General features: G+C 38.0%; 4 protein-coding genes across 11 annotated transcripts; 2 read left to right on the top strand and 2 right to left on the bottom strand.

The window, feature by feature from the left end:
• Positions 1-429: 429 nt before the first annotated feature.
• Positions 430-9,516, bottom strand: qvr (protein quiver). Its single transcript, XM_066737288.1, is given in 8 exon segments — positions 430-4,833; positions 4,835-5,046; positions 5,181-5,327; positions 5,778-5,825; positions 7,408-7,690; positions 8,290-8,487; positions 9,003-9,106; positions 9,225-9,516. Coding segments are annotated over 5 exon segments (489 nt in total). The 5' UTR covers positions 7,433-7,690; positions 8,290-8,487; positions 9,003-9,106; positions 9,225-9,516; the 3' UTR covers positions 430-4,776.
• A 2,016-nt stretch (positions 9,517-11,532) lies between these two features.
• Vps15 (vacuolar protein sorting 15) lies at positions 11,533-17,397 on the top strand. Of its 3 annotated transcripts, none has more exons than XM_066737261.1 (10): positions 11,533-11,686; positions 11,955-12,135; positions 12,216-14,126; positions 14,197-14,520; positions 14,647-14,982; positions 15,065-15,203; positions 15,276-15,582; positions 15,657-16,090; positions 16,175-16,505; positions 16,575-17,397. In XM_066737261.1, the coding sequence occupies exons 1-10, from the start codon at positions 11,595-11,597 to the stop codon at positions 16,801-16,803; spliced, it is 4,284 nt and encodes a 1,427-aa protein (XP_066593358.1). In that variant the 5' UTR covers positions 11,533-11,594; the 3' UTR covers positions 16,804-17,397. The 3 variants fall into 3 exon arrangements, with proteins under 3 accessions (XP_066593358.1, XP_066593357.1, XP_066593359.1); XM_066737260.1 differs by having other exon boundaries at positions 15,050-15,203; XM_066737262.1 differs by lacking the exons at positions 11,533-11,686; positions 11,955-12,135 and having other exon boundaries at positions 12,380-12,575; positions 12,643-14,126; positions 15,050-15,203.
• A 1,811-nt stretch (positions 17,398-19,208) lies between these two features.
• Positions 19,209-21,179, top strand: LOC136779597 (A-type potassium channel modulatory protein KCNIP2-like). Of its 6 annotated transcripts, none has more exons than XM_066737270.1 (4): positions 19,209-19,293; positions 20,313-20,643; positions 20,771-20,969; positions 21,041-21,179. In XM_066737270.1, the coding sequence occupies exons 2-4, from the start codon at positions 20,318-20,320 to the stop codon at positions 21,089-21,091; spliced, it is 576 nt and encodes a 191-aa protein (XP_066593367.1). In that variant the 5' UTR covers positions 19,209-19,293; positions 20,313-20,317; the 3' UTR covers positions 21,092-21,179. The 6 variants fall into 6 exon arrangements, with proteins under 6 accessions (XP_066593367.1, XP_066593365.1, XP_066593364.1 ...); XM_066737268.1 differs by lacking the exon at positions 19,209-19,293 and adding an exon at positions 19,425-19,964; XM_066737267.1 differs by lacking the exon at positions 19,209-19,293 and adding an exon at positions 19,425-20,088.
• On the bottom strand, positions 21,118-22,451 carry Sec20 (vesicle transport protein Sec20). The gene is made up of 3 exons (XM_066737271.1): positions 22,305-22,451; positions 21,774-22,188; positions 21,118-21,704 (listed from the first exon to the last, which is right to left on the bottom strand). Exons 1-3 carry the CDS (start codon positions 22,389-22,391, stop codon positions 21,517-21,519), a joined length of 690 nt encoding a protein of 229 aa, XP_066593368.1. The 5' UTR covers positions 22,392-22,451; the 3' UTR covers positions 21,118-21,516.
• Between the last annotated feature and the right edge of the window lie 99 nt (positions 22,452-22,550).

Here is a 22,550-nt window from a genome sequence, read left to right as displayed (position 1 = left end):
AGTATTAGATCGTATTCGTATATAATATATATATATAGCTTATATAAATAATATGAGACGCATGGCTGAAAGAAGAATTGAATCGGATAACGCATTTGTCGAGCTTATATATCGCCTTTATGATACGTTGTAAGATTGAGCCGAGCCATGCAGAATAGGCCAGAGATTTTTCTTTGCTTTCCCGTTCACACCTCCCAGCATCAGCGTTTCTCGTGCGTCGATGATGTTAATATATGTATATATATATGAAATGCTCTTTGCCCTCTTCCGCCCCTCTTCAAATTTTCGAGACTTCGCACATCGACAAAGTATCTCCCAAACTACGTCCAATTCTCTCTAATGATTATAACGTTGTTGTTTAGTACTACGGGATTGATTTAACAATAAGCACTAGTCAAATTAAACGTTAATTATAAAATACACATGACATAATTCGTATAACATACCGTAATATTTTATTGTTAACATTACATAATATTCTCCAAGTTTCATAATTCACAATTTTTCATGATTTCGACAATTTTATTAGTTTAACGATAAAACTTTGAAATATTTCGTGCGCCTTTCTATAACTTTATACACATTTTTGGTTGAAATAAAAATGTTCCGAGTGAAGATATGTCGCATCTCAACAAGTGGTGGTTAACTTTCGCCTTATTAGCCTAATGTTAAAAAAGCTCTTCCGACTTTTCACGCCGTCTCTCTTATCTCGGTACACATTCTCCGAACAATTTCACATATATAAGCTATAAATTTCGTACATTCCATCCAATTACCGTACTCTATACGCGTCCTTTGCACAATCATTGATTCTCAACACTTGAGCTTGTTGGGTCGAGAGCTTTCGGATCAGTGTAAATTTGACAATGATCTCGTAAATTGACTTTTTAGATTTGAGCACCCTGATCAGCAAAATCCATTGAGCAAAGCCAAAAGATATTGGAAAATGAAGTTTTTAATTTATCACCGACTCCCTTTCGGAGTTTTCGCAAAAAGTCCAGCGAAAAATTCCACAAATTTCCTTAACGCATCGATTTCGACCGAAGAAAGTACCTCGTTCGTAAGAGATCCTCGACGAGAATCAAATCTAGGGAAAAATTTTGAAAAACGATGAGAAGAAAATTATCTGTTTGCAAAAAGGCTCATTCAGGGCTCCTTCATTCGATTCAATGGATAATCAATGATAAGTGGATTGTACGGACCTTTCTTGGTGTATACTTCTAGGACATGTATGCACGTTGGACAAGAAATCCATGCTCTGAGGAAGCGCTTAACATTCTAAAATTGGGCTTAAAATAAAGTATATATATATATTCGTAAGGTGTATACAATAGATTGGCTAAAAAAAGTTTTATGGTACGTGTTTAGTCGATTCGCTGATTAACGATAAATACGTGTGGATTTTTGGCGGCTGCGAGGCTGGCCTCGACAAGTTCCTTCGGTATTGTCAAATCTATTCCTAAGTTTATGCAATAACCGGAAGAAACGTCCCGTAGCAATTGCAAATTTCACAAAGTAACACAGCTAATGGAACGTTATGTCGTTCCATCTAGTCCATTGTATAATCTATACAAGTTACTCGCAAATCCTATATACGATGCAAGGTGTACCTATTTATGCTCGATCGTTTCATCCATCACATTTACATCTAACGAAACACGTACTCTTACGGAGCGTGTTCAAATTGATTGGACAAAGTTGTACACTATATATATATATATATATATGTATCTCTATACGTGTGTTTACCTCATGATCCTGTAACGAACCTACACCGTAAAGCGTCGCTTCTGCTCCAACGTAACGAGATAAGAGGGTCGTTTCGCGGAGGACGTTTCTTCCATAGGAAATTAACGAGAGATGAATTTGTTGGTGTTAAATACCCGCAGTAATCATGGGAACAAGGTGTTTAACGAGGGACAGATGGAGAATAATAACGGTTAATGCCTCGCAGCCACGCGTGCGACAATGAACAAATGACTCGACACGAGCCGCATAGCCTGCTAAAGAAACCCCGGGGGTTCGTAATCCATCGAACGCCAAAGTTTCTTTGGCAAGAGGCTCCGCTGCGAAAGCCTCTCTGTGAGGACACAAGCGTTCAACTTAGCCGTGTTTAACAATCGATCCTTTGAAAAAACCATCTCGCACGCAAACTCCTCCATTAACCCGCTGTATTCATTTTAATACATTTCTCCCAAAAATTACTTCCAACCAAACGTTCAAATCTGCATGTATACCGATCGGTTTACGTGTCGATCGAACAAGAATGACGGAGCTTGAAATCACTGGGGAACAGTGGTCTCTAGCCGGATTCGGCCTCGCTAGACAAAAGCCCGATTCGATCATTTGGTTTTGGAAATAATTCCTGATAACACGGTCCGAGCTGAAGGCCCACGTTGTGCTTTACTCTGAATTTGCCTCGCGTTGCTTTCATCGGAGTGGAAGGTTTCGTAGGTTGATTTTCGTTCAGCCAATCGTCGAACAGGACTCTTAAGCAATTTATTCTATAATATATATTTACAATGACAAAACCCGATTGATCGTACGTGGAAAGTTCCGACGATCTCTTTTCCTCCGACGAAATTCCATTGAAATCTTGTCGGACCATTGGCTTTGTGGATATGGAATTACCTGATTATGTAAAAGTCTACAAATGACAGTCTCATGCAATACATGCAAAGTGCTAACGCACGGCGAGTGGAGCGTCAAGTGCCAGAGGAGTCGAGGTGCATGGTTCCTTCCTTCGCGCGGAATCGCACGCTGCAGGAATGCTGCGAGAGCCCTCTATCCACTGGCGTTTAACGATCTGTCTCGCGAGTGCTACTAGCCATGCATTCAGATTCGCTCCGAACTAAGAGCGTGCCTGTTAGCGTGTGTGCGTGCTTTCGACTATCGTAATTATAATATAGAAAAATGTCTAACTAAGAGGTAACTACAGTTTAAGCGATCGATCTCACTCGAGAGAGGAGGATTTTGGTGGTGGTGGTGGTGGTGGTGATGGTGGTGGTGGTGGCTGGCTAAAACGACTAATGGATTAAAACTAAAGCTCTGGCGTGTTGCACACAGCGAGCACTCGTGGAACCAGACGAGGATCCCTCGTATCGGCTCTCTTTCAACGGAGGAGAAAACACGCTGGCGCGCTCCACAATTTATTGGTCGATTTCGCCATAATCTCGCTGCGCGTTGACACTTCGTTGCTGAGTTGCCAGTGTCGGTGTTGCTGGTGCGTGCTGCTCGCTCGTCAAAGTTGCTCTTGCTGTTGACAGCCATATGCCGAAACTATTTTATTCTCACTGTGTATAGATTTATATATATATATATGCTCTCTTTTCTCGTACATCGTCCACGCTAAAGTATAAGCTTACTAATAAAACTCTATGGGTGAGTTACGGTGTGTTTGCTCTGGAACTCTCTATTCTAAGTGCGAGTGCTTATATATCACATGACGAAACCTCTACGCAGTCCACGAGAGATTCGGACACTGAAAGAGAGTGCCAAAAAGAGAAAAAAAGTCAGGCTGAATGAGAGAGATAGATATAGAAATATTGGGCCGGAAGATACAAGTTTTTAGCACCGAATATATCAAATTAATGATATTTGCGAGCACCTCTGCGATCTCGAGAGATGGAATCTCTTTGGATGTAGCGCGCAACGTGTGTAGAACGCAATATCCAAGGAGATTTCTGTACTCTCGCGCTCGTGGTGGTACCCGATGATATGACTCTTCAACGAAGGTTAATCTAAAACTCTTCTATAAAGATGAAGGTTTTCTAAAAATACAGAAACGCTCGCTATCTTTCATCCATGATCCCGTTGAGTCGTGCAATCAATGAGATCTAGAAGCAAGCAACGAGCATTAATCAATCACTCGTTAATTAATGCCAGAGTGTTTTTAGAGCCTAGTAGTCAGTTCTAAATAGAGACTAGGGAGAGAGAGAGAGAGAGAGAGAGAGAGAGAGATAAAAATAGTGAGATTCTTCTATAGGATCTAAAACGTTAATCTTTGGTACCGAACGAGAGAGTACCGAGCAGGAGCGATTCTCGTAAAGCCAATGCTATATTTAAAAGACAGTAAAATAATGCTTCAAATGACGTTGATGCGACGACTGCGAGGAAACGCTACATCGTCCATTCATTGGTACATGGAAAATCCGCGCGCGAGAGAATCACAAGCAGTTTGACAATTTCAATCTTCTCGCGCATAGCAAAAAGTTTTCGAGCGATAAAGAGGAATTACGTTTCGGCTTTGAGACACTCGGATGATGGAACGTCATTTGAAACAGGAGCTCGAGATCGTTCTTGCGACGTCGCGTGCTCGTTGACTGTAAAAGGCGATGAGAAATTCGGTGCAAGGCAAAAAATGCCATGCTTTAAAAATACTTGGAGGGATCAAAGGATCCAAAATTTCTAATCGTACAAATACATGGACCGTGAGAGGTGAACGGTGTCGGGTGATCACTCAACTAAAAGGGAAACTAGATCGATCTAAATCAAGTTTTGAGGTCTGCCAGGACGAGCGAAATAAGAATTTTGAACGCTAATCTCCGACTCGTCGTTCCAAAGCGTATAGGAATATTTCACTGAGAATCTCCCGGTGCTGCAAACGCGTGTACAAACATACGCGAGTCGGCTTTAGAAATTTTCCCAAAGAGTTCGCTCGTCCAAACACGTTGAGGCCCTCGAGTTTTCTAATCATTTTCTACGTGAACATGATCCGAAGCACTGAAGTGTCGCGACGTGACGTGACGTAACGTGACGTGACGTGACGTGACATGATCAGTGTGTAGCTGCGACGGGGCTACTGTAATGACGATCTACAAAGCAAGCTGGAGCTTCCTAAAATGGCCGAGCGCAGAACAAGGATGGTCGTAAGGATCAGGAGGAGTGTGGGATTCGAACACGAGGTCGGGGCCACACGATTGCACATATCCTCCTCACAGAAGCACATGTGACCAGTGCCGGTACTTTCCATCATGCACACGTGGTCCACCATAAATAAATTTATTTGCAGCTGCGACGTGCAGGTTCTTCTCACGCTCTCGTACGCTAAAAATCCCCCAAGAATTCGCTAGGTTAGAACCACCCTTTCTGCATACATGTCTATAGACTCTAGTTGCGTATATGTATATATAGAAAAGGAAATTTTTTATTCCGACCAAAGTTGAGAGAGAGAGACTCACGCGATTTGGCGTTTCGGACCATCTTGACGCAGCAGCCGTTGCAGGTGAGCAAGGGTGGCTGGTCCCTCGGCAAAGCCGTGTAATTGAAGGGATCCTTGCACCTAAGATCCGTCCATGAATCGCACTCGTAGCAGTAAACGGATCGAGCTGCGAAATTAAATCTCCGTCAGATCCTCCCTCGACACATATATAGTACATTATCCACTATATATTTGCTTAATATCTAACAAAGCATTCGGTTCTAAATAAATAAGAAGCGACAAAACGGCATTTGGCAAAAATCAAAGAGGAATGATACAAATTATAGCAAACGAGGATTCTTCGATATAACGTACAGAGTCCAAGATTTTTTTTTTTTTTTTAATTGATTCAGTGTAGAATGATCGAAACACAGTCTTAGCTTTTTCCTGTATTTTCTGGACTCGATCGAGCGTGATTCGGCAACTATTATCGTTGTTATTATATGATGCGAGATTGTTTTCGAATCACGATTAAAGATAAGAAAATGGTGCGAAGCTGGCAGGAAAGCCCTCGTAAGGACAACGGAGACACGGCATGGACACACATGTGTTTGTAAACAGATATTTGGTCACTCACTCTGGCACTCCGCACGACAGACGTTGGCAACCGAGAGTACAATTGCCGCTGGAAAAAAACATCGATCATAGCTTTAGAGGCGTCTCTCTTCAATATCCATCATGATGTGTACCTCGGAAAACATTGCAAGACTAATATACACAGAAAACCATGAAATTATAGTAGCAGCTATCAAATCAACGCTATAGGCAAACTCTGTCTTTAAAGGCTAGACTATGATATACGCATAATATAATAATACCACGTGATCCAAAAAGTGTTGGATAAATCTAAAACTAGATCGTCCAAATGCTCTAATGTTCGATACAAAGCTCTCTCTATGTGTGTGTGTGCAATAACATACATATACCTATAGAGTAAATTTACAGGTGCCAAGTATACACTAACTACTCCCTCTACAACCACGATTAAGCATTAAGCACTGCTTTTATATTTTGTGATCAGGATGTGTCGTTTCGCTTGAACTTGTGCCCAGTGCAGAAAGAAACGCGTGCCAAGCATTCTCAAGCGAGGATTCGTGCTGCTCGCTCGACGACGGGAGCAACGAGATTGCAAAATGTAGGAAAGCTTTTGAAGCTCTCGGAGCTTTGTCCTTGTCTCTTATATTGTTTTCGCTGATGAAACACTTGGCCGAGAGCCGTTCGTTCTCTTCCGGACGACAGCTGATCTCGCACAATGCTCCCCGCCATTCGCCCTTATATAGAAATTCCCACGCGTATAATACGTATTCGTATAAGTACTACACGCTTCTTGTATGTACATTTATGCATACATCGAACTAGGTTAAACTCTCGAGAGTGTATGATACGCGGCGAGTCGGACTGGTGCAGGTTGAAAATGCTTGGCACGCACACACACAAGCACGACCATTCACCCATGCACGCACACACGCGCCAGACACACGCCTAAGTGTACGTACATACCTAATGTGAAAAGGTTAGGACATTACAGGGTACAGCGAAATTCGCTGCTAATTCACGGGATCCTCACTCACCCCCCGGTTTCATCACATCCATAAATCGAATAGAGCCGATTGGCTCGTTCTCTCTAACAAGCTAGCCAATTGCCTCGAGAAATAAAGCATCGAACGATTAACTATGTGGGTACTCGGGATTAGGTGCATGTGCACTAAAATCGTGTGGGTCCTTTTGAATTGATAAATCTATATCGATTCGTCTCTTGCACGCATCTGCCAGACTACGATAATTATTCTCGGATATATGCTATATAGCTTTAGCTGCTATGTACTTCTTGCACACTTTTCGCTAAATACACTGTGTAGAGTACGGTTAAAACTGGCATGTACTTTTAATTACTCGCGCGTCTCTCGGGTTTCTTGGTGTGTATGTTTCAAGTATACGTGTATGTGTAGAGTGTATATATGAGGTTAAAAAACACATCGAGTCAAGCTTGGACAGTAATTTTACAACATCGCGATTTATCAGTATACAGTTATATAGATCAGCTAGAAGAAAGGAAAGAGGACAATTGAGTAACGAATCGTGTGTATGAGTGAATTCTCTCTATATGTAAGATATCATCCAATTAGTAATTGTCGAGTGTGAATGCAATTTTTTGATTTTCTTTCCTTTGATTTCTGCTTTGATGATGACGTCGTTTGGCTACTCACCTATTAACAAATGATACGGCCCCATGGTGCGTGTGACCCTCTCTCCCCACTCTCTCTTTCTCACTCCCTCTCCCTTCCAACCTCTCCCCCTTTCACACTCTCCCTCCCTCTCTCTCTCTCTCTCTCTCTCTCTCTCTCTCTCTCTCTCTCTCTTCTCTTTCTCTTTCTTCTCTCTTTACCCTGACCGCGGCCTCATGTCATATTACTGGCCTGCTGTTGTTTCCTGTTGTGCCAACAATTCTAATTTTCCTATTACCTGAGCACGCCTCTCCCGAACACGTGGCTGAAATCGAGGTCCAATTCTTACTCAATGACAAGATTAAATCAACCGACGAATCAATATCACGCCGAGCCTTTATAGTATAAATTTGCAAATGTGCTGCTCGCACAGCAACCGATCGATATAAAGGAACTAACCCTTATAATGGGTCATCGACTGCGAATAACTCGCCTCGATCAGAGATCAACGTATATAATACTCGATTTTTTCTCGTTTCGTCAACCCTCCCCCCCCCCTTTTTTTTCACAAAGTAAAACCGACAATGCCTCCAAACACGATGATAAAAAAAAATTACAAAAAAAAATATAGCAAGAAGATGAAGTTGTGAGATTTTTTTTTGTTCGATAATCGATCTGGAAGTCATAAATCTGACGGACGCGTCTCGAATGTCAGAAGCTTTCCACCGTTATACTCGGTCCATTACATCACGCGAACCGCTTAAGAAAAGGGTTTAAGCCCGTAAAGGGATTTTGCACTTCTCTCGTAACATATGGTTTCTTCACAATTGCTTCTAGTATATGAAATATTTTTGCTCAAATAGCTCTCTTCGGATGAATGATTTTATCGGCCAAATATTATCAAATGCCACGTGCAATCATTACCTTTAACTATCAATACCGAATTATTTTCTGTGTCGTGGAAAACCTTGCAACGAAGGAGAGATCTTCTTGGAAAAACGATGATGGTTCTGCCCTGTTGATTCGGCCCAGCATATCACTGGATTCTCATGTTTCGATCGAGAATCTGGATAGTGACAAGGTCCTCCTCAATTCATCCGTCGGTTAGCCCGAAGATCCTTTCTGAAAATAAGATACAGTGAGAGACTCTTTTTCTACTCGAATTTGTCGATCGCAATTGTTAATATCGTCGTATACGAGAGTGGATTAAAAAATCCTTCTTTAGAAATCGCGTTTTCGTCTTTTCCGCTGCACACATAGTTTTGGCTCTCCCAAAGTATATACTTCGTGTTACAAAAATACACGAAGCACTATCAGTCACATGTACTTCCTCGTCCGTGCAACTATTCGCGTGTACACTCGTTGGGTTTCATTCGATGCTCTCTTCCCTGTCTTACCACGCGACAAAGGGTTGCGGTACTAAATAACAAGACAGGTCATACCGATCTATAAACTCGAGTAAAAAACCTCCCTTCGAACTCCCACAAGCTTTTCCAATCGAACCTGTATACGTCCCGAGTCTCGCGAGTATATAGCCAACGAGTCACGATCCACCGTCGAACGAAGCAACCACGAGAAACCTAATCACGTCCAACTATACATATAAATTTCTCTTCGCGATATTCATCAAAAGTTACCTTTTAATCAAACCATTATCGATCACTCCAGTCAAATCCGGTCACTCGGAAGATTCGTCCGATTTCGTTGCTTCGACGGAAAAAGCGAAGACGAATGGACGACGCTATAATTAAAATTGCCGGAAAAATGACGTTTTAATGAAGCAAGTGGCACAGGGTGATGTGCAGAGCGAGATACAGGGTGGAAAGGGGGAACGGGGGTGCACGATTGGTAGTACGTACGATTGCAAGAACGTCGAGTCGTGGAGGAAACGTGCGATTGGATTCTATGACGAGAGAGGAGATACGGACACTGGCTGCTGCTGGTGCTGAGTGGCGAAGAAGCAGGTGCACGGGGTCTCCTCTCGCATTGCGCGTCCACCGCGATGATGCGGACGTATCGCTGTGCCAATGGCCAATTGTCAATGGGCCAAGTAAGGAAGAAAGAGAGTGACGGTTGGCCGCGCCAGTGCCGCCAGTGGATGGACGACGGTCGACGGCGCTGAGGCTGAGAGTCGAGACTGCTGCCGAGGGCGCCTGAAACGTGGAAACGCGCCGGCGCCGGGCGTCGCGGTGGCGCGAAACGCTTTTCGCCTCCTCGCCAATAGGGTCGAAGCTCGCGCACCGCTCAACAGATCCGGGTCGATCAATAGACGGAGAGCTGCGGCCTGCTTGCGCCACCGAAGCCCGAAACCCTCTGCGCCGTCGCGCTCCTCAACCTCCGACTCCGGACATGCACCGATGACTAGCTGCTCTCTGCAAATTTGAATCTCCATCCCCCACGTGCTTCATTGATTTTTCTCAACAATCGCCCGACTAATCATTTTTCACATTGTGTATATATATATATATATATATACTTTACAATTCCACGCTGCTGTACCTCCTCGACGAGCCTCCTTAATGTACCTTTCTCAATGAGCTTCTAATAAAGTTCAAACGAGGGTCAATGACCTTTCCTCTTTATTAATTCGTCGCGTTATCACGGTCATCGTATATTATAGCAAACGGACACGTGGGAAACAATGACTCTCCCATCAATCACTCGAGCCTTGAAATTTTTTGCTGCACCACCAACGGTGTTTATTGCATCTTCGACGCTTTTAAACGCCACCGCAAAACCCGCCGCACGCTTGGTTATTAATTTTCATCAGCTTTTCTTTTTACTTTGCGTCGCTCGTTCGGATAAATCTGCAAATAACGATTTTAATCTTGAGATAGGTTTTTCTATGTGCTTTACGGTGTGTAATATTAGTTTTTGAACCATGATGACGCCTCGCTATTCGAGATTATTGATAGGCGCCCCGTGGGCAATCGTTTGTACCATCACGATCACCGATTGCAGGATCTTTCTCTTTCTCTCTCTCTCTCTCTCTCTCTCTCCCCCCCCCCCCCCCTCTCGCAGAGTACGTGGACCGCTATTATGCTAAAAGGCCGCAGGACGAGAATGACTTTGGTAAGAGAGGTTCAACGTACGAGTACAATACTGCTTACAAACCGCTCGTCACTTCCGCCTTTATTAAACACTTGCCAAATTCTGCAACATCATTGATGCAAATCAAAATCTTGGAATGGGAGTAAACATTTTTTTCATTATAAATTTTGCATTTTTCAAAGAGAGTCTGAGCCCTCCATTGCCAATCTTCTTCTATTATCCTTTAAGCTCTTTCGATAGTCCGAACTTTCAAACGTTCGTTTAGGCTTTCATCTCACGTTAAGATTTCTGATATTTCTCAAAACGTGCACAGCTTATAGTATTTCTGATGATTATTACAAAATATAATCCTAAGGAATATTGGTTGAATTTATTTGCATGCTTGTAAGCAGAGTGCTGAAGCAAATCTTACAAGATTTTATAGCTGGGGAAATATAGGACGAGCTTAAATGATAATATTTTAATTTTTCAATTCAATTTATATAATAGATGCATGAGAAATTTGAGAAAGCATGGTAGTAATTTATTTAAATTTAATATAATAGCACTTCCATCATTTTATTGGAGCACTTAATAAAATTAGTTCATTACATTATTATTCAAGTTTGTGCCTATGAGTAAAAGTCAATATCTTGCCACTCCCGGATGACACGAAGATGAATCAATCAATCAATTATATTCGATATATCTGCAACGCATTCTCCCTGTTCAGCAATATTTATTAGTAATAACACGAAATATTGTAAAGACGCAATAATTTTTATTTTCTACATTATTATTTAAACGACGAATACTTTTCAATGTTAATTTATTTTCCACTGACAAATAAATACTTAATGTATAATTAATTATAAGCTGTTTAATATTAAATAATCGTCATTATTTGATCTATATATATATTGAAAAATCATACATGAAAATAGCCCGCCATAATAAGCGGAATCATTTTAGTATTTCATATTTCCCGCCATAAGCAAAACGCTGCCACTTTAAAGATAGTGATTTAATATTTTCAATGTTAGCATGCATGGTATGCTTTGTCGACTGAAGTTGGCACAAAATAAAATCTGTTCTGTTCCGGATAGCTGTGCATGAATGTTGTTTGTGAATAACGGGGGTTGTCAATGTCGATGTCTATGAATCGTTTTTAGTTAAACGTCCTTAATATTTAAACAATCATGGGTAATCAACTAGTAGGAATTGCTCCCAGTCAAATATTTCCAGTAGAACACTATTTGACTGACCACAATGATCTAATATTTGATGTTAGGTAAATATGAGATAATATAAATATCACAAGCATAATGCCAGATGTTTTTTTCTTAAACAATTTAATCAAATTTGTGTGTGTGTGTTCACTATGTAATTGTTTTAAATACTTATAACAATACTTTAGTAATTGTAAAGTATAGCAAAGTGTTTATTATGCTTTGTCAAAGAAACTATCGACCAATGTCAAGTCATAGAATCAATTGTTGCATCAACAGCCTTCATTCTGTACCAGTGAAAGTTGTGACAAATGTTATTTTTTTCTACAGTTTAGGAAGTACAAGATTTTTTAAAGTTGCCAAAGCACGAAGTCAAGAAGGTCAATTAGTGGTTAAAGTATTTGCAATTCATGATCCTTCTCTGCCATTGTCTGCTTACAAGGATAAACTTGAAGAAATTCGTTCAAAATTATCATCTGCTGTTAATTGTTTGCCTTTCCAGCGTGTAATTGTAAGTTTGCTAATTTATTATTAAAAATTTCTTATTGACTAGTTAATATACCTTGCTTATTTAACATTGCTTTTCTTTAGCTTACAGAAAAAGCTGGCTCTATTATGCGGGAATATGTTAAATATTCTCTTTATGACAGAATCAGTACTAGACCATTTTTAACGAGCATAGAAAAGAAATGGATTACATTTCAAGTTCTATATGCCCTTCATCAAGCTCACAAATTCAAAGTCTGTCATGGAGATATAAAGTTAGAAAATATTATGATTACTAGCTGGAACTGGATTCTCCTCACAGACTTTGCTAGCTTTAAACCAACGTATTTACCAGATGATAATCCGGCAGATTTCTCTTATTTTTTTGATACTTCTAGAAGAAGAACATGCTATATAGCTCCAGAAAGATTTGTCAAAACTTTATCTTCAGAATTAACCACTACGGTATTACTGCCAGAGCAAGAGTTAAAAACAGGTGACTTGCATCCTATGATGGATATATTTTCTGCAGGCTGTGCTTTAACAGAGTTATATAATGAAGGACATCCTCCATTCGACTTTTCTCAGTTATTAGCCTACAGAAATAATGAATACTCTGTAAGCAAGCACCTGGATACTATTGACGATCCAGGAATAAGGGAATTATTGGCTTCAATGTTGGAGAGGAATCCATTGAATAGAAGAAGTGCAGAAACTTATCTAGCTCAATCTCGTGGAACAATATTTCCAGAATATTTTTATTCTTTCTTGCAACCATATATGCTTATTTTTTCCGGATTACCTATTTTATCAGCCGATGAAAAAATTAATAGGCTAAGGAAGGATATAGGTAATATTATTAATATTCTAAAAACAGATGGTAGCATTGGAAAAAAGTCAGATGCTAAAGACTCTGAGGTTTCAAAGAATTGTCAAAGTGAAAGCAATTTGGATCTTAATAAAGATGATTCTGGACAAAGTGAAGAAAATACTTTGTTGGATATTGAAGGTGATCAAAGTTTTGATAAAGCTGAGAATCAAAATGATCAAAAAAGTTGTGCGATGCAAGAAACTGCAACTGACATAGATGCAAATTTGAGTGAAAAGCCTGGTGAAGAAAATATAGAGATAAGTGAAGAAGGGGATATTAAAAAGGAGGAGAAGGATGCTCTAGAAGGATTAGTTATCATTACTCAACTGGTAACATCTTGTATAAGAGGTCTCCATTATTCCCAATCAAAACTACAGAGTTTGGAAATTTTATTAGAATTAGCGGAAAATACATCGGATGAAACTATTCTAGATAGAATTTTGCCATATATTTTCCACTTGGTACATGATACATATCCTAGAGTGCGAGTTTCTGCTATCCACACTTTAACAAAATGCCTCTATCTTGTTAAATCTATTCCTCCGTCGGATGTTAATATATTTCCAGAGTACATATTACCTGGTTTGGCACACGTTACTCAAGACGAAGCTGTTATTGTTCGTGCTGCATATGCTGAGAATATTGCGCATTTGGCTCATATTGCATTACGTTATCTTGAAAATGCTCACTTAACTAATGTTGAAGATAAGGAAGGTCCAAAACCAAGCTATGATAGTGAATTACAAACATTGCACGAAATGGTCCAGCAGTCAGTGTCCATGTTGCTTACCGATCCTCAGAATTTAGTCAAGCAAACCTTAATAGAAAATGGAATTAATAAATTATGTGTATTCTTTGGAAAACAGAAAAGTAATGATATTTTATTAAGCCATTTTATTACTTTTTTGAATGACAAGCACGATAGTGAGCTGAGAAGATCATTCTTTGAGTGCATAGTTAGTGTTGCAGCTCATATTGGATGGCATAGTAGTCCTATTCTTATGCCTCTTCTTCAGCAAGGACTAGCTGATCCTGAAGAATTTGTTACTACAAAAGCAATCAATGCTATGGCTACACTTACCACATTAGGATTACTTCATAAATCAGCACTGTATCAGCTTCTATCAGAAACAGTAGTCTTTTTAGTAAGTTTAAGCACAAAATGTTTTAATTGGAGTTTAAAATAAATTACCATTCCATCATTTATATTTTCAGGTTCATCCAAATCTTTGGATCCGTCACGCAACGGTTGGCTTCATATCTGCAGCAGCTAAAACTTTGAACGTAGTTGACGTACAATGCAAAGTACAAGCTATAATACAGCCATACTTAAAACATCCTTTGATCCAAATAGAAAAGGAAATTTTACTTTTAGAAGCTTTGGTAGCTCCTATTCCTAGGATAGTTTACGATTCGGTCGTGAAATATAATGACGTGGACGAATTATTTGAAGTTCTTGAGCAGCGGCAAGCTGCTCGAGCCAAAGCAATAACTGGAGTTATGCCACAGTACAATGAAATGAGTAATACATTAAGAAACGTAAGTAAAATGACAAAAATTAGCATAACTTCAGTTTAAAGTCGTGCTCAGGCTATAAGAGATTATTGTTTAGGACAAATTATAATAACTTTTTTCTATGTAAACGAGTACCAACGATATCTTTAGCTTTTCAGACGCTTAAGCTCAGAGTCTATGACGGAAACGGTTGAAGACCAGTTGATTATCATGAAACCACACATTATGAAGATTAACAAATACCGAAATTTACCAGATGTAAAACTCCTTAGCACTGCCAATTCAGTGGATGGAAGACTAGAATTGGGCCCTATGAAAGAAAAAGTGCGACATTATGCACTTTGCCTTCACACTGAAAATAAATCTGATCTAGGATTACCTGTTTTCAAGAAATCTGACCGGAGAACTTCGGATAACATCGGTAGTCATGCAACTATGAATCAAGAATGGCGGACAATGTTCGCTACCAGTCAAGACAGCGTACAGGTAATGAACAACATAAGGATTACATTCGATTGAGAAGAAAATCAACTTATTTAGTTTTGCAATGTAGCATTCTGTTATAAAGATGTCTGATATGATCGGAAGTTCTGGTAGTCCTAGCCATAGTATACAGAGCGGAGATGTACATCTCTCACCGCAACATAGCTTAACAGACATGAATAGTATAAATGAACACTCGCTCCACGAGCGCTCGTATATACAATGTAAGTATTTTCTTAATGTAATCTAGTTATTTGTAGCCTGAACAGTAACTGTAATATCTTTTATTGTTACAGACAGATGTTCCCCTTGTCGCCTAGAAATTAGACAACTATCACTTAGGAAACAAGAACAGTACGCATCAGCCTTAAGAGCCCAACGGTGGGCTGATAATCTTGCTTGGCATGCCGATTCAAGAGTACTTCCAGACGAATGGAAACCTCGCGGAGTTCCCGTTGCTCACCTTCACGAACACAGAGCTGCTGTGAATAGATTAGTGTCTATACCAGATACCAGTTTATTTGCGAGCAGCTCTGCCGATGGTTGTATAAAAATTTGGGATGCCGGTAAAATGGAAGGAAGAAATATCGCTAATCGTTCGAAGTAACTATATTGTTTACTTGGTTTTCATATCCATAATAGTTTTTCACACTAATTTATTTAATTGTTCTTTATAGACATACATCTGTGCATAGAGGGGGACCTCTAATAGGGTTGGCTGTATGCGAGCAAGGTCAATCTCTAGCAAGTTCTGCCAGCCAATCAGGCATGGTCTTTGTGGTAAGGATAGAGCCTACGCAGAAAATGAGTGGCTATTGCAGCAGGCAATTAGATCTCCAGGAAGAAGGCTGCGCAGTAGACATTCAGTATTTGGACTCTGGATCGCAATCGGTTCTTATTTACGCCACCTTGTACGGATCGTTAGTTGGCTGGGATTTGAGATGCCCAAATATTGCGTGGAAGTTAGAAAATGATTTAAAACACGGCGTGATAACTTCATTCTGTGTAAACAATTACCAACAATGGCTGACGCTTGGTACCAGCTCTGGTATACATACCTGTTGGGACTTAAGATTTCAATTACCTATCACCACCATCAAACATCCAAATGGTAAAACTGTTTTAATTCTGTCGAATTGTGGTTCCATGAAGTTCGCCATACATTTTTAGTAATACAAAATTGTTTTATTCAAAGGTGCTCGAATCAGGAAAGTTATAGCTCATCCCACAATACCTTCTTGGATTATCTCCTCTGTGCAAGGAAATAATGAGATATCGATATGGAACTTGGAAACTGATTTCCGCCAATTAGTCTTTTGGGCTTCTAATGCTCCGCCGTTGAGTCGCTCTCAGAGTGGTCACAGTGTATGTGCTATGCATACTGGTACCATCGATGATTCAGGATTTTTACTATCAGGTGGAACTGACATGAGATTACGTTATTGGGATTTAAAAACACCAGCGCAATCTTATATTTTGTTACCTGCTGCTAGCGATACAAATGCCCCGATATCAATATCTTACGAGTAAGCTTTTTCTCTAATTAATTAATTTTATCATTCATCGATTGATCAATTTATTAATAAAATTTACAGACAAAGATTAATCGATGGGACGAATGTCGTTCAAGAGATCGTGATAGAAGAGGAATTAACACAAATTTCTACTGGTGGTTCCAGCAATAGAGGAAGAAATTCTGAAGAAGGAAGTCAAGGTCCCGAAACACCACCTTCCGGTCATCAAGATACGATTTCAGCCGTAGCAATGTCAAATACTTGTATTCTTACTGGCAGCACCGACGGTTTGATACAAGTTTGGAAATGATCAGATATTTTATTCATTCCATTCCTAAAGTTTCGAGTCAACATTATCGTTACATCGAATGAGACTTGGGCATAATTTAACACGAATTATATTTCGTGTTTTGCTAGCTCTGTGATTTTAAATATGTAAATAGATAAAAATATTATTTAGAGTATACGACAATGGTACGATAAGTATTTGTCGTTAAATCGGGGCTTTACTCTGTAAGAGATGGGGCCGTATAAATATGTATTTTCCAGGTAAATAGTTCTTTGTAGCTATTGCGCAATTGTAATGATTCAGATTATACGTAAGTAATTTATTTTTATACGTAATTTTAACTAAAATAATAAGGCGGATAGCGAATAATGTGTTACTCATAAATATATACAAAAATTCGTTTTATCCGCTATCCTTTCATTGACTTATTTAATTACAAATAATTCGAGCGAATCACGCAATAGTGCGTGTATATGTACATAGGTTTAAATGAAGCTGTTGTGCAATGACTGATATATGTATATATCGTATACTATACGTAATCGTAGCTGATTAATGTATTCATAAAAATATTCTATACAATATTGTTATAATAAATTCTTATTTTTTAAACGACGCAGTCAAACTTATAAAGTAGCTTAAGTTAATTTTATATTACAATTAACTCATTATAGGTATTATGGCATCTCTCGTTGATTATAATTACGGGGTGTTTGACAAATAATCAATAAGGACATACAGGACCTGCGGGATATGGCACTTGGCCAGGAAAAGCAAATCCATTTGGATTGATGGTTCTACAAATTTCTTTCCATCGCTCTTTTCCATTTTTACCCTGACGATGGGAATTCCGATAATTGGACCTATGTCCATTATACGAAGGTTGACCGAATAAAAAGTCCAGCCAAGGTGCAGCCATTGTGCAGCTGAGTATCGTCATTAAGAAAAATATTATTCTCATAGTTTTTAATGATAGTATATCTCGACTCTCATCAAAATTACTATCTGAAAAAATATAACGTTATCTCAATTACATAGATTTACATAGGTACACAAAATTAGCACCGAGGAATCGAGTTACATCACGCACTTAACATTCACTTTTTCAGACTCTCTTTCACACTTTCTGAATAAAGCTAATAGCTTCCAGTTCTCATAGCACACTTTTGGATAAAAAGTACAAATAAATCTCATGCTTTTCTTACATGCCAAATATCAATTTGGAGGACACAGTGGTTTCTTAAGATTATATGCTACAAGATGAAATGTTTTATTTGTTTCAAGTTTACTCTTGGTTTAGACTATAAAGAATTCTTTGACAATAGACAGAAGTGCCCGTGCAGGAAGTTTACTGATGTAATGGAGAGATGCTGGATGCTTGCTGCTGTTTTATACACCATCGCTCGCCCTACCATTCAAAAAAAAGTCTTTGATCAAGCTGAAGAGCAATCGTGATTCACTCCTATATTACAAACACTTTTAAAACAATTGTAATTTATTTCATTCATCCTTTAAATTGCACGATTACTTACAGATTCATAGAAAACAAATTTCCTGTGTTTTTTCTATATCGTAACCTTTTCTATAGCGATTTTGTTTTAAATTAAAGACCGTGACCTTTTCTAGCTACAAATATAATAATCATTTTCCGCATATGAATTTCACCATATTTCTCTATCATTTATATTGTTTTTAAAATACTTATTAACTTTAAAAATTTGTCGACCTATGCCCGCTCAATGTGTTCCATCTGCTTTGTACATTCTAATAATTTTGACCGTCACATTGAACTTGGGAAGGTCCGCTACGCTGAAAGATAAATTAGTATTCTTTGTACGCGGAGATTTCTTCCTACGCACTTCATATGTGACGCGAATATTTCCTCTCGATAGATTTGAACAATAAAACAATAGATAATTATCGCAATGACTTATTATCATGTTTTTAACAAAGTCGTCAACGAATCTTCAAAGAAAGAAATAATTACAAGGTACAGCGTAATTTGCTATATTATCGCGGTTTTATTTTCTTCGCGAGCCAGATCTTAATGCGCGCCAATAATGTGTCAAGGGTAGATTGTAATTGACGTACGAGGGCTCGGCGATCGTTTGTACCAAATTTCTTTTTGCAATATTCTCATTTTTCACCTTAATTCCCGTAATCAGTGAAGCAACCGGCTATCCTTAAAACCGAAGGACTCTTTTGCTTATTCTGTAATATATAGCGAGCCAGTTGGCTACTGTATATTCATTTCATGTTCATTCGAACAAAATTTGAGCGCTTTAATGAAAATGTCAATTACCATGATAGTAGAGTTTCCAGACTGTTGAACTATTTATAGCGTTAGGCAGAGAAAGTTCGCGCTACCGTTTTTCTACGGTTCGCTTGGTCTATGAAACTAAATTATTTTGCGTAAGAGAAGGCCGTGATTTTCGTCTACTCTACATCGACACTCCCCTTTGCCCGATAAACACGGTGTTATTCAGAGATATATATATTAATTCGGTCAGGGTCAGTATAAACGCTATAACTAAAATTTCATAATGTCTCGACTGCGACAAAATGTTACACACTTTTTAATTGTTTTTTTTTTGTAACTTATATATTTGATTACCACCCTTGGACATTATAAAACTTAGGAGATTGCTCTCTCGCTGAAATAAATGATCCGTTAGCAGTCGTTAAAACGGAATAATTTTGCGATGACTAAACCGTTCAGTATAAAAGCCACGATTCGTTTTGCGGGATTTGTGAATAGCAATTGCTTTTGCTCTTACGTTGACAAAGAAAATTGATGCGTCGACTGCATACGAATAACATATTTAGAAATTAATTATTCATCCAACTGCCTTTGTTTCAGCCGCATTATTTTTGTTGCATAAATAAATAACGTCTTTTTCGGTTATATCGTCGAATCGCAATGATGCAGCGCTGGTCGTGAAAGCATCCGGTAATTTCAGCCGGAATTGCAGGCCTTGCTTCTCCAATCATCTAAATATTTGGACTACTGGACCGAATCCTCTTGAAACGCCTTCTCGCGCTCATCCAACATACCTGATTTAGTCGTACATCGAACGCTTCTTGAAGAACTTGCTAATCTTGAAGAAGACACTGTTTCTCTTTCGGTGCACTTCTTCGCGATCCATCCATATAGTGATAAATAGAAAAAAATCGCGTACAATGTAAGAAAAAAATTGTTGGTATATTGACAAAGTTTCGCAAAGAATTTTATTATGACCGATATTAGCGACAATAAAAGATTTAAGGATAGTCAAAGTTTACATCTTTCGCGAAAGTTGCAACAGGGTATTAAATCTATGAAGCAAAGTATTCGTAAATATACTGGTATCTTCAAAACTAATTTTTCATTCTTTGACATCATTGATAGTGCCACACATATCAATTTTTCTTATTCAATCATCGCATTTTCTGTCATTAAACGTATATTTTTAATTTATGTGATTTATAGTTGATAATTAATTTGATTTATCCTTTACACGATTAGTATGAATTTTTATATTATTTTTTAGAAAGTATGCAGGATGACGATAAACAGCCTGGTTACATTTTGCCAGAGCAATTGTCTTCGTTAATGTATCGCACCGGTTTTTCAAAAGATGAACTCCGAAGATTATACCGAGCCTTTAAACAGTCTTGCCCAAGAGGCGCTGTTACTACTGGCGATCTTAGGCCAGTTTATGCAAAACTTTTCCCCTTAGGAGACTCGACTAGATATTCGCAACTTATTTTTAATTCATTTAACAAAAATTCTAATGGGCTTGTAAGTTTCGCCGACTTTATTTCAGTTATCACTGTGATAGTTAAAGGAAACATCGATGAAAAATTATCATGGATCTTCGAGTAAGCTTTCATTAATAAAATCTAGTTGAGCATTAAACAGCACTAAGCATTAAACTTTATCACGATTTATCAATGTACTTGTGAATATTATGAAAAAAGAAATTTTTTACTTTCTACATAAAACCAGGCTATACGATCTTAACGGAGACGGTTGCATCACGAGGCGCGAGATGCTTGTTACGCTTTCCGCAATTTATGAAATGGTCAGCGATGGTCAGATTGTACAACGAACCATCAACAGACACGTTGACAGAATTTTCGACAAAATGGATACAGACAAGGATGGAATTATATCTAAAGAAGAATTTACAAACGCTTGTAAAAATGTATTATAAGGCTTTCAGACAATAGTTTTAATCTTCAAAGCTCAAAATTATAATTATACAATTTTTTTCAGGACTTGGACATTTATAATCAACTAAAGTCATTTGATGAGTTTTTACTTTAAAATATTGGTCAAATATTAATTAAGAATAACTTTAAAAATTGATTGCGTTTATTAAAATTTTTAATTTTTATATTATTATGTGATATCATTAAATAGGATGGGATATTTTTAACATACCCTAGGGCTTATAGGTACAGATATACAAAAAATAGTGTCTTGTTAACTATAAAAGTTTTCTTGAAGCTTTTTTCTAGTTAACTTTAAAATGATCTATCAAAAAAATTGGATGTCTCTTGGAGTTATACATATAAATAAATTTTTCACATTTTAGCTTCAGAGTGTCTTAAGTTCCTCACCCTATATACAATTTTTAATCAATGATATTTCAAGGAATAAAAATGTTATAATATCACTTATTTTATTTTATAATACTAAAGAAAAGTTCTCTTTAGTAAACTTATAATCTTACTCCTGACATATATGATTTAAAATAGCCTTTTTTGTAAAATGTAAACTACACATGCAAGAAAAAATGCAAAAGCTAAAGCTAATAGTGCCTTATCAGTAATTTCCCTTCTTCCATATTTTCCTAAAAGTTTTCCAGATTGCAAAATAGCTTGTTGCTGATGCTCCAATTCATCTTTAGTTCCAGAGACTTTATCCGAAGATGTTACTGTACAAATTATTAATTAATTTTAGCAGTCTTTTAATAATTTTAATTTTATTTAAGATTTATACAAACATAATGTGTTTAAAGTGTCTGCACTCCTCTGAGTTGTTTCAGCTAAGTGCCTTGAAATACTCAGTAATTTTTCTGTAATTTGATTGGAAGCATTAGCTAATCCTTGCTTATCTTTCCTTTTTCGAAGAGCATTTTGTTGCTCTTCAGGTACAGAAAGTAAATTTTCCCTTGCCAGTTTGTCAATTACACAAGCACTTATTACATTAGATTTACGGAAAGCAGTTAAAGATGTTGTAAATTCAGCTCTATATGTCTCTACATCTGAAAGAATTTCTGATTTAACTTTTTCATTATGTTCAATTTCAGCTATTGATGCTAACTGATCAATATTGGATTTTAAAGCTGCTATTTTTTTTCTTCCCTCTGCATTTAATTCATTTAGTAATGATAATGGACCTGTACATTGTTCTATATCCTGTAAAATAATTTTAATTAAACCCTTTGTAATCACTTCTCTTTGTCAGTGAGGTTATATGACCTACAGTTTTCTTAATACAATCAAATTATTTATGAATTTATTTTCTAACTCACTTGTATCAAAGCACCGATTTCAAGATGATTTTTTACAATACTTTGTTTCACTAAATCTATCTCATGATTCTGTGTTCCTAGCGTCATAATTTTATCAAAATATACTACACCATAATACACACTATTTTAAGGTTAAATGCACATGACTTGTTATAACTTATGATCCTTATGTGATTCATTAGATCCCCTCCTATTCAACATAAAATCAACAGCACATATACCAAAATTGCATGCGTCTACATAAGA

This window comes from Prorops nasuta, unplaced genomic scaffold (assembly GCF_024137725.1).
Source record: "Prorops nasuta isolate Cenicafe-Biocafe unplaced genomic scaffold, Cenicafe_Pnas_1.2 PNAS00017, whole genome shotgun sequence".
Taxonomy (NCBI): domain Eukaryota; kingdom Metazoa; phylum Arthropoda; class Insecta; order Hymenoptera; family Bethylidae; genus Prorops; species Prorops nasuta.
The sequence above is the reverse complement of the archived record's forward strand: the minus strand, read 5'-3'. Positions and strand labels throughout refer to the sequence as shown.

Bases quoted from the DNA above. Each gene is read 5' to 3' on its own strand.
- LOC136779597 (XM_066737264.1), top strand. From the start codon at position 20,016: ATGACCGATATTAGCGACAATAAAAGATTTAAGGATAGTCAAAGTTTA. The intron at 20,644-20,770 runs GTAAGCTTTCAT...ACATAAAACCAG, and splicing joins AAATTATCATGGATCTTCGA to GCTATACGATCTTAACGGAG. The intron at 20,970-21,040 runs GTATTATAAGGC...AATTTTTTTCAG, and splicing joins TTACAAACGCTTGTAAAAAT to GACTTGGACATTTATAATCA.
- Vps15 (XM_066737260.1), top strand. From the start codon at position 11,595: ATGGGTAATCAACTAGTAGGAATTGCTCCCAGTCAAATATTTCCAGTA. The intron at 11,687-11,954 runs GTAAATATGAGA...TTTTTTCTACAG, and splicing joins GATCTAATATTTGATGTTAG to TTTAGGAAGTACAAGATTTT. The intron at 12,136-12,215 runs GTAAGTTTGCTA...GCTTTTCTTTAG, and splicing joins TGCCTTTCCAGCGTGTAATT to CTTACAGAAAAAGCTGGCTC.
- Sec20 (XM_066737271.1), bottom strand. From the start codon at position 22,391: ATGACGCTAGGAACACAGAATCATGAGATAGATTTAGTGAAACAAAGT. The intron at 22,189-22,304 runs GTGAGTTAGAAA...ATTATTTTACAG, and splicing joins AAATCGGTGCTTTGATACAA to GATATAGAACAATGTACAGG. The intron at 21,705-21,773 runs GTTTGTATAAAT...TAATTTGTACAG, and splicing joins AGACACTTTAAACACATTAT to TAACATCTTCGGATAAAGTC.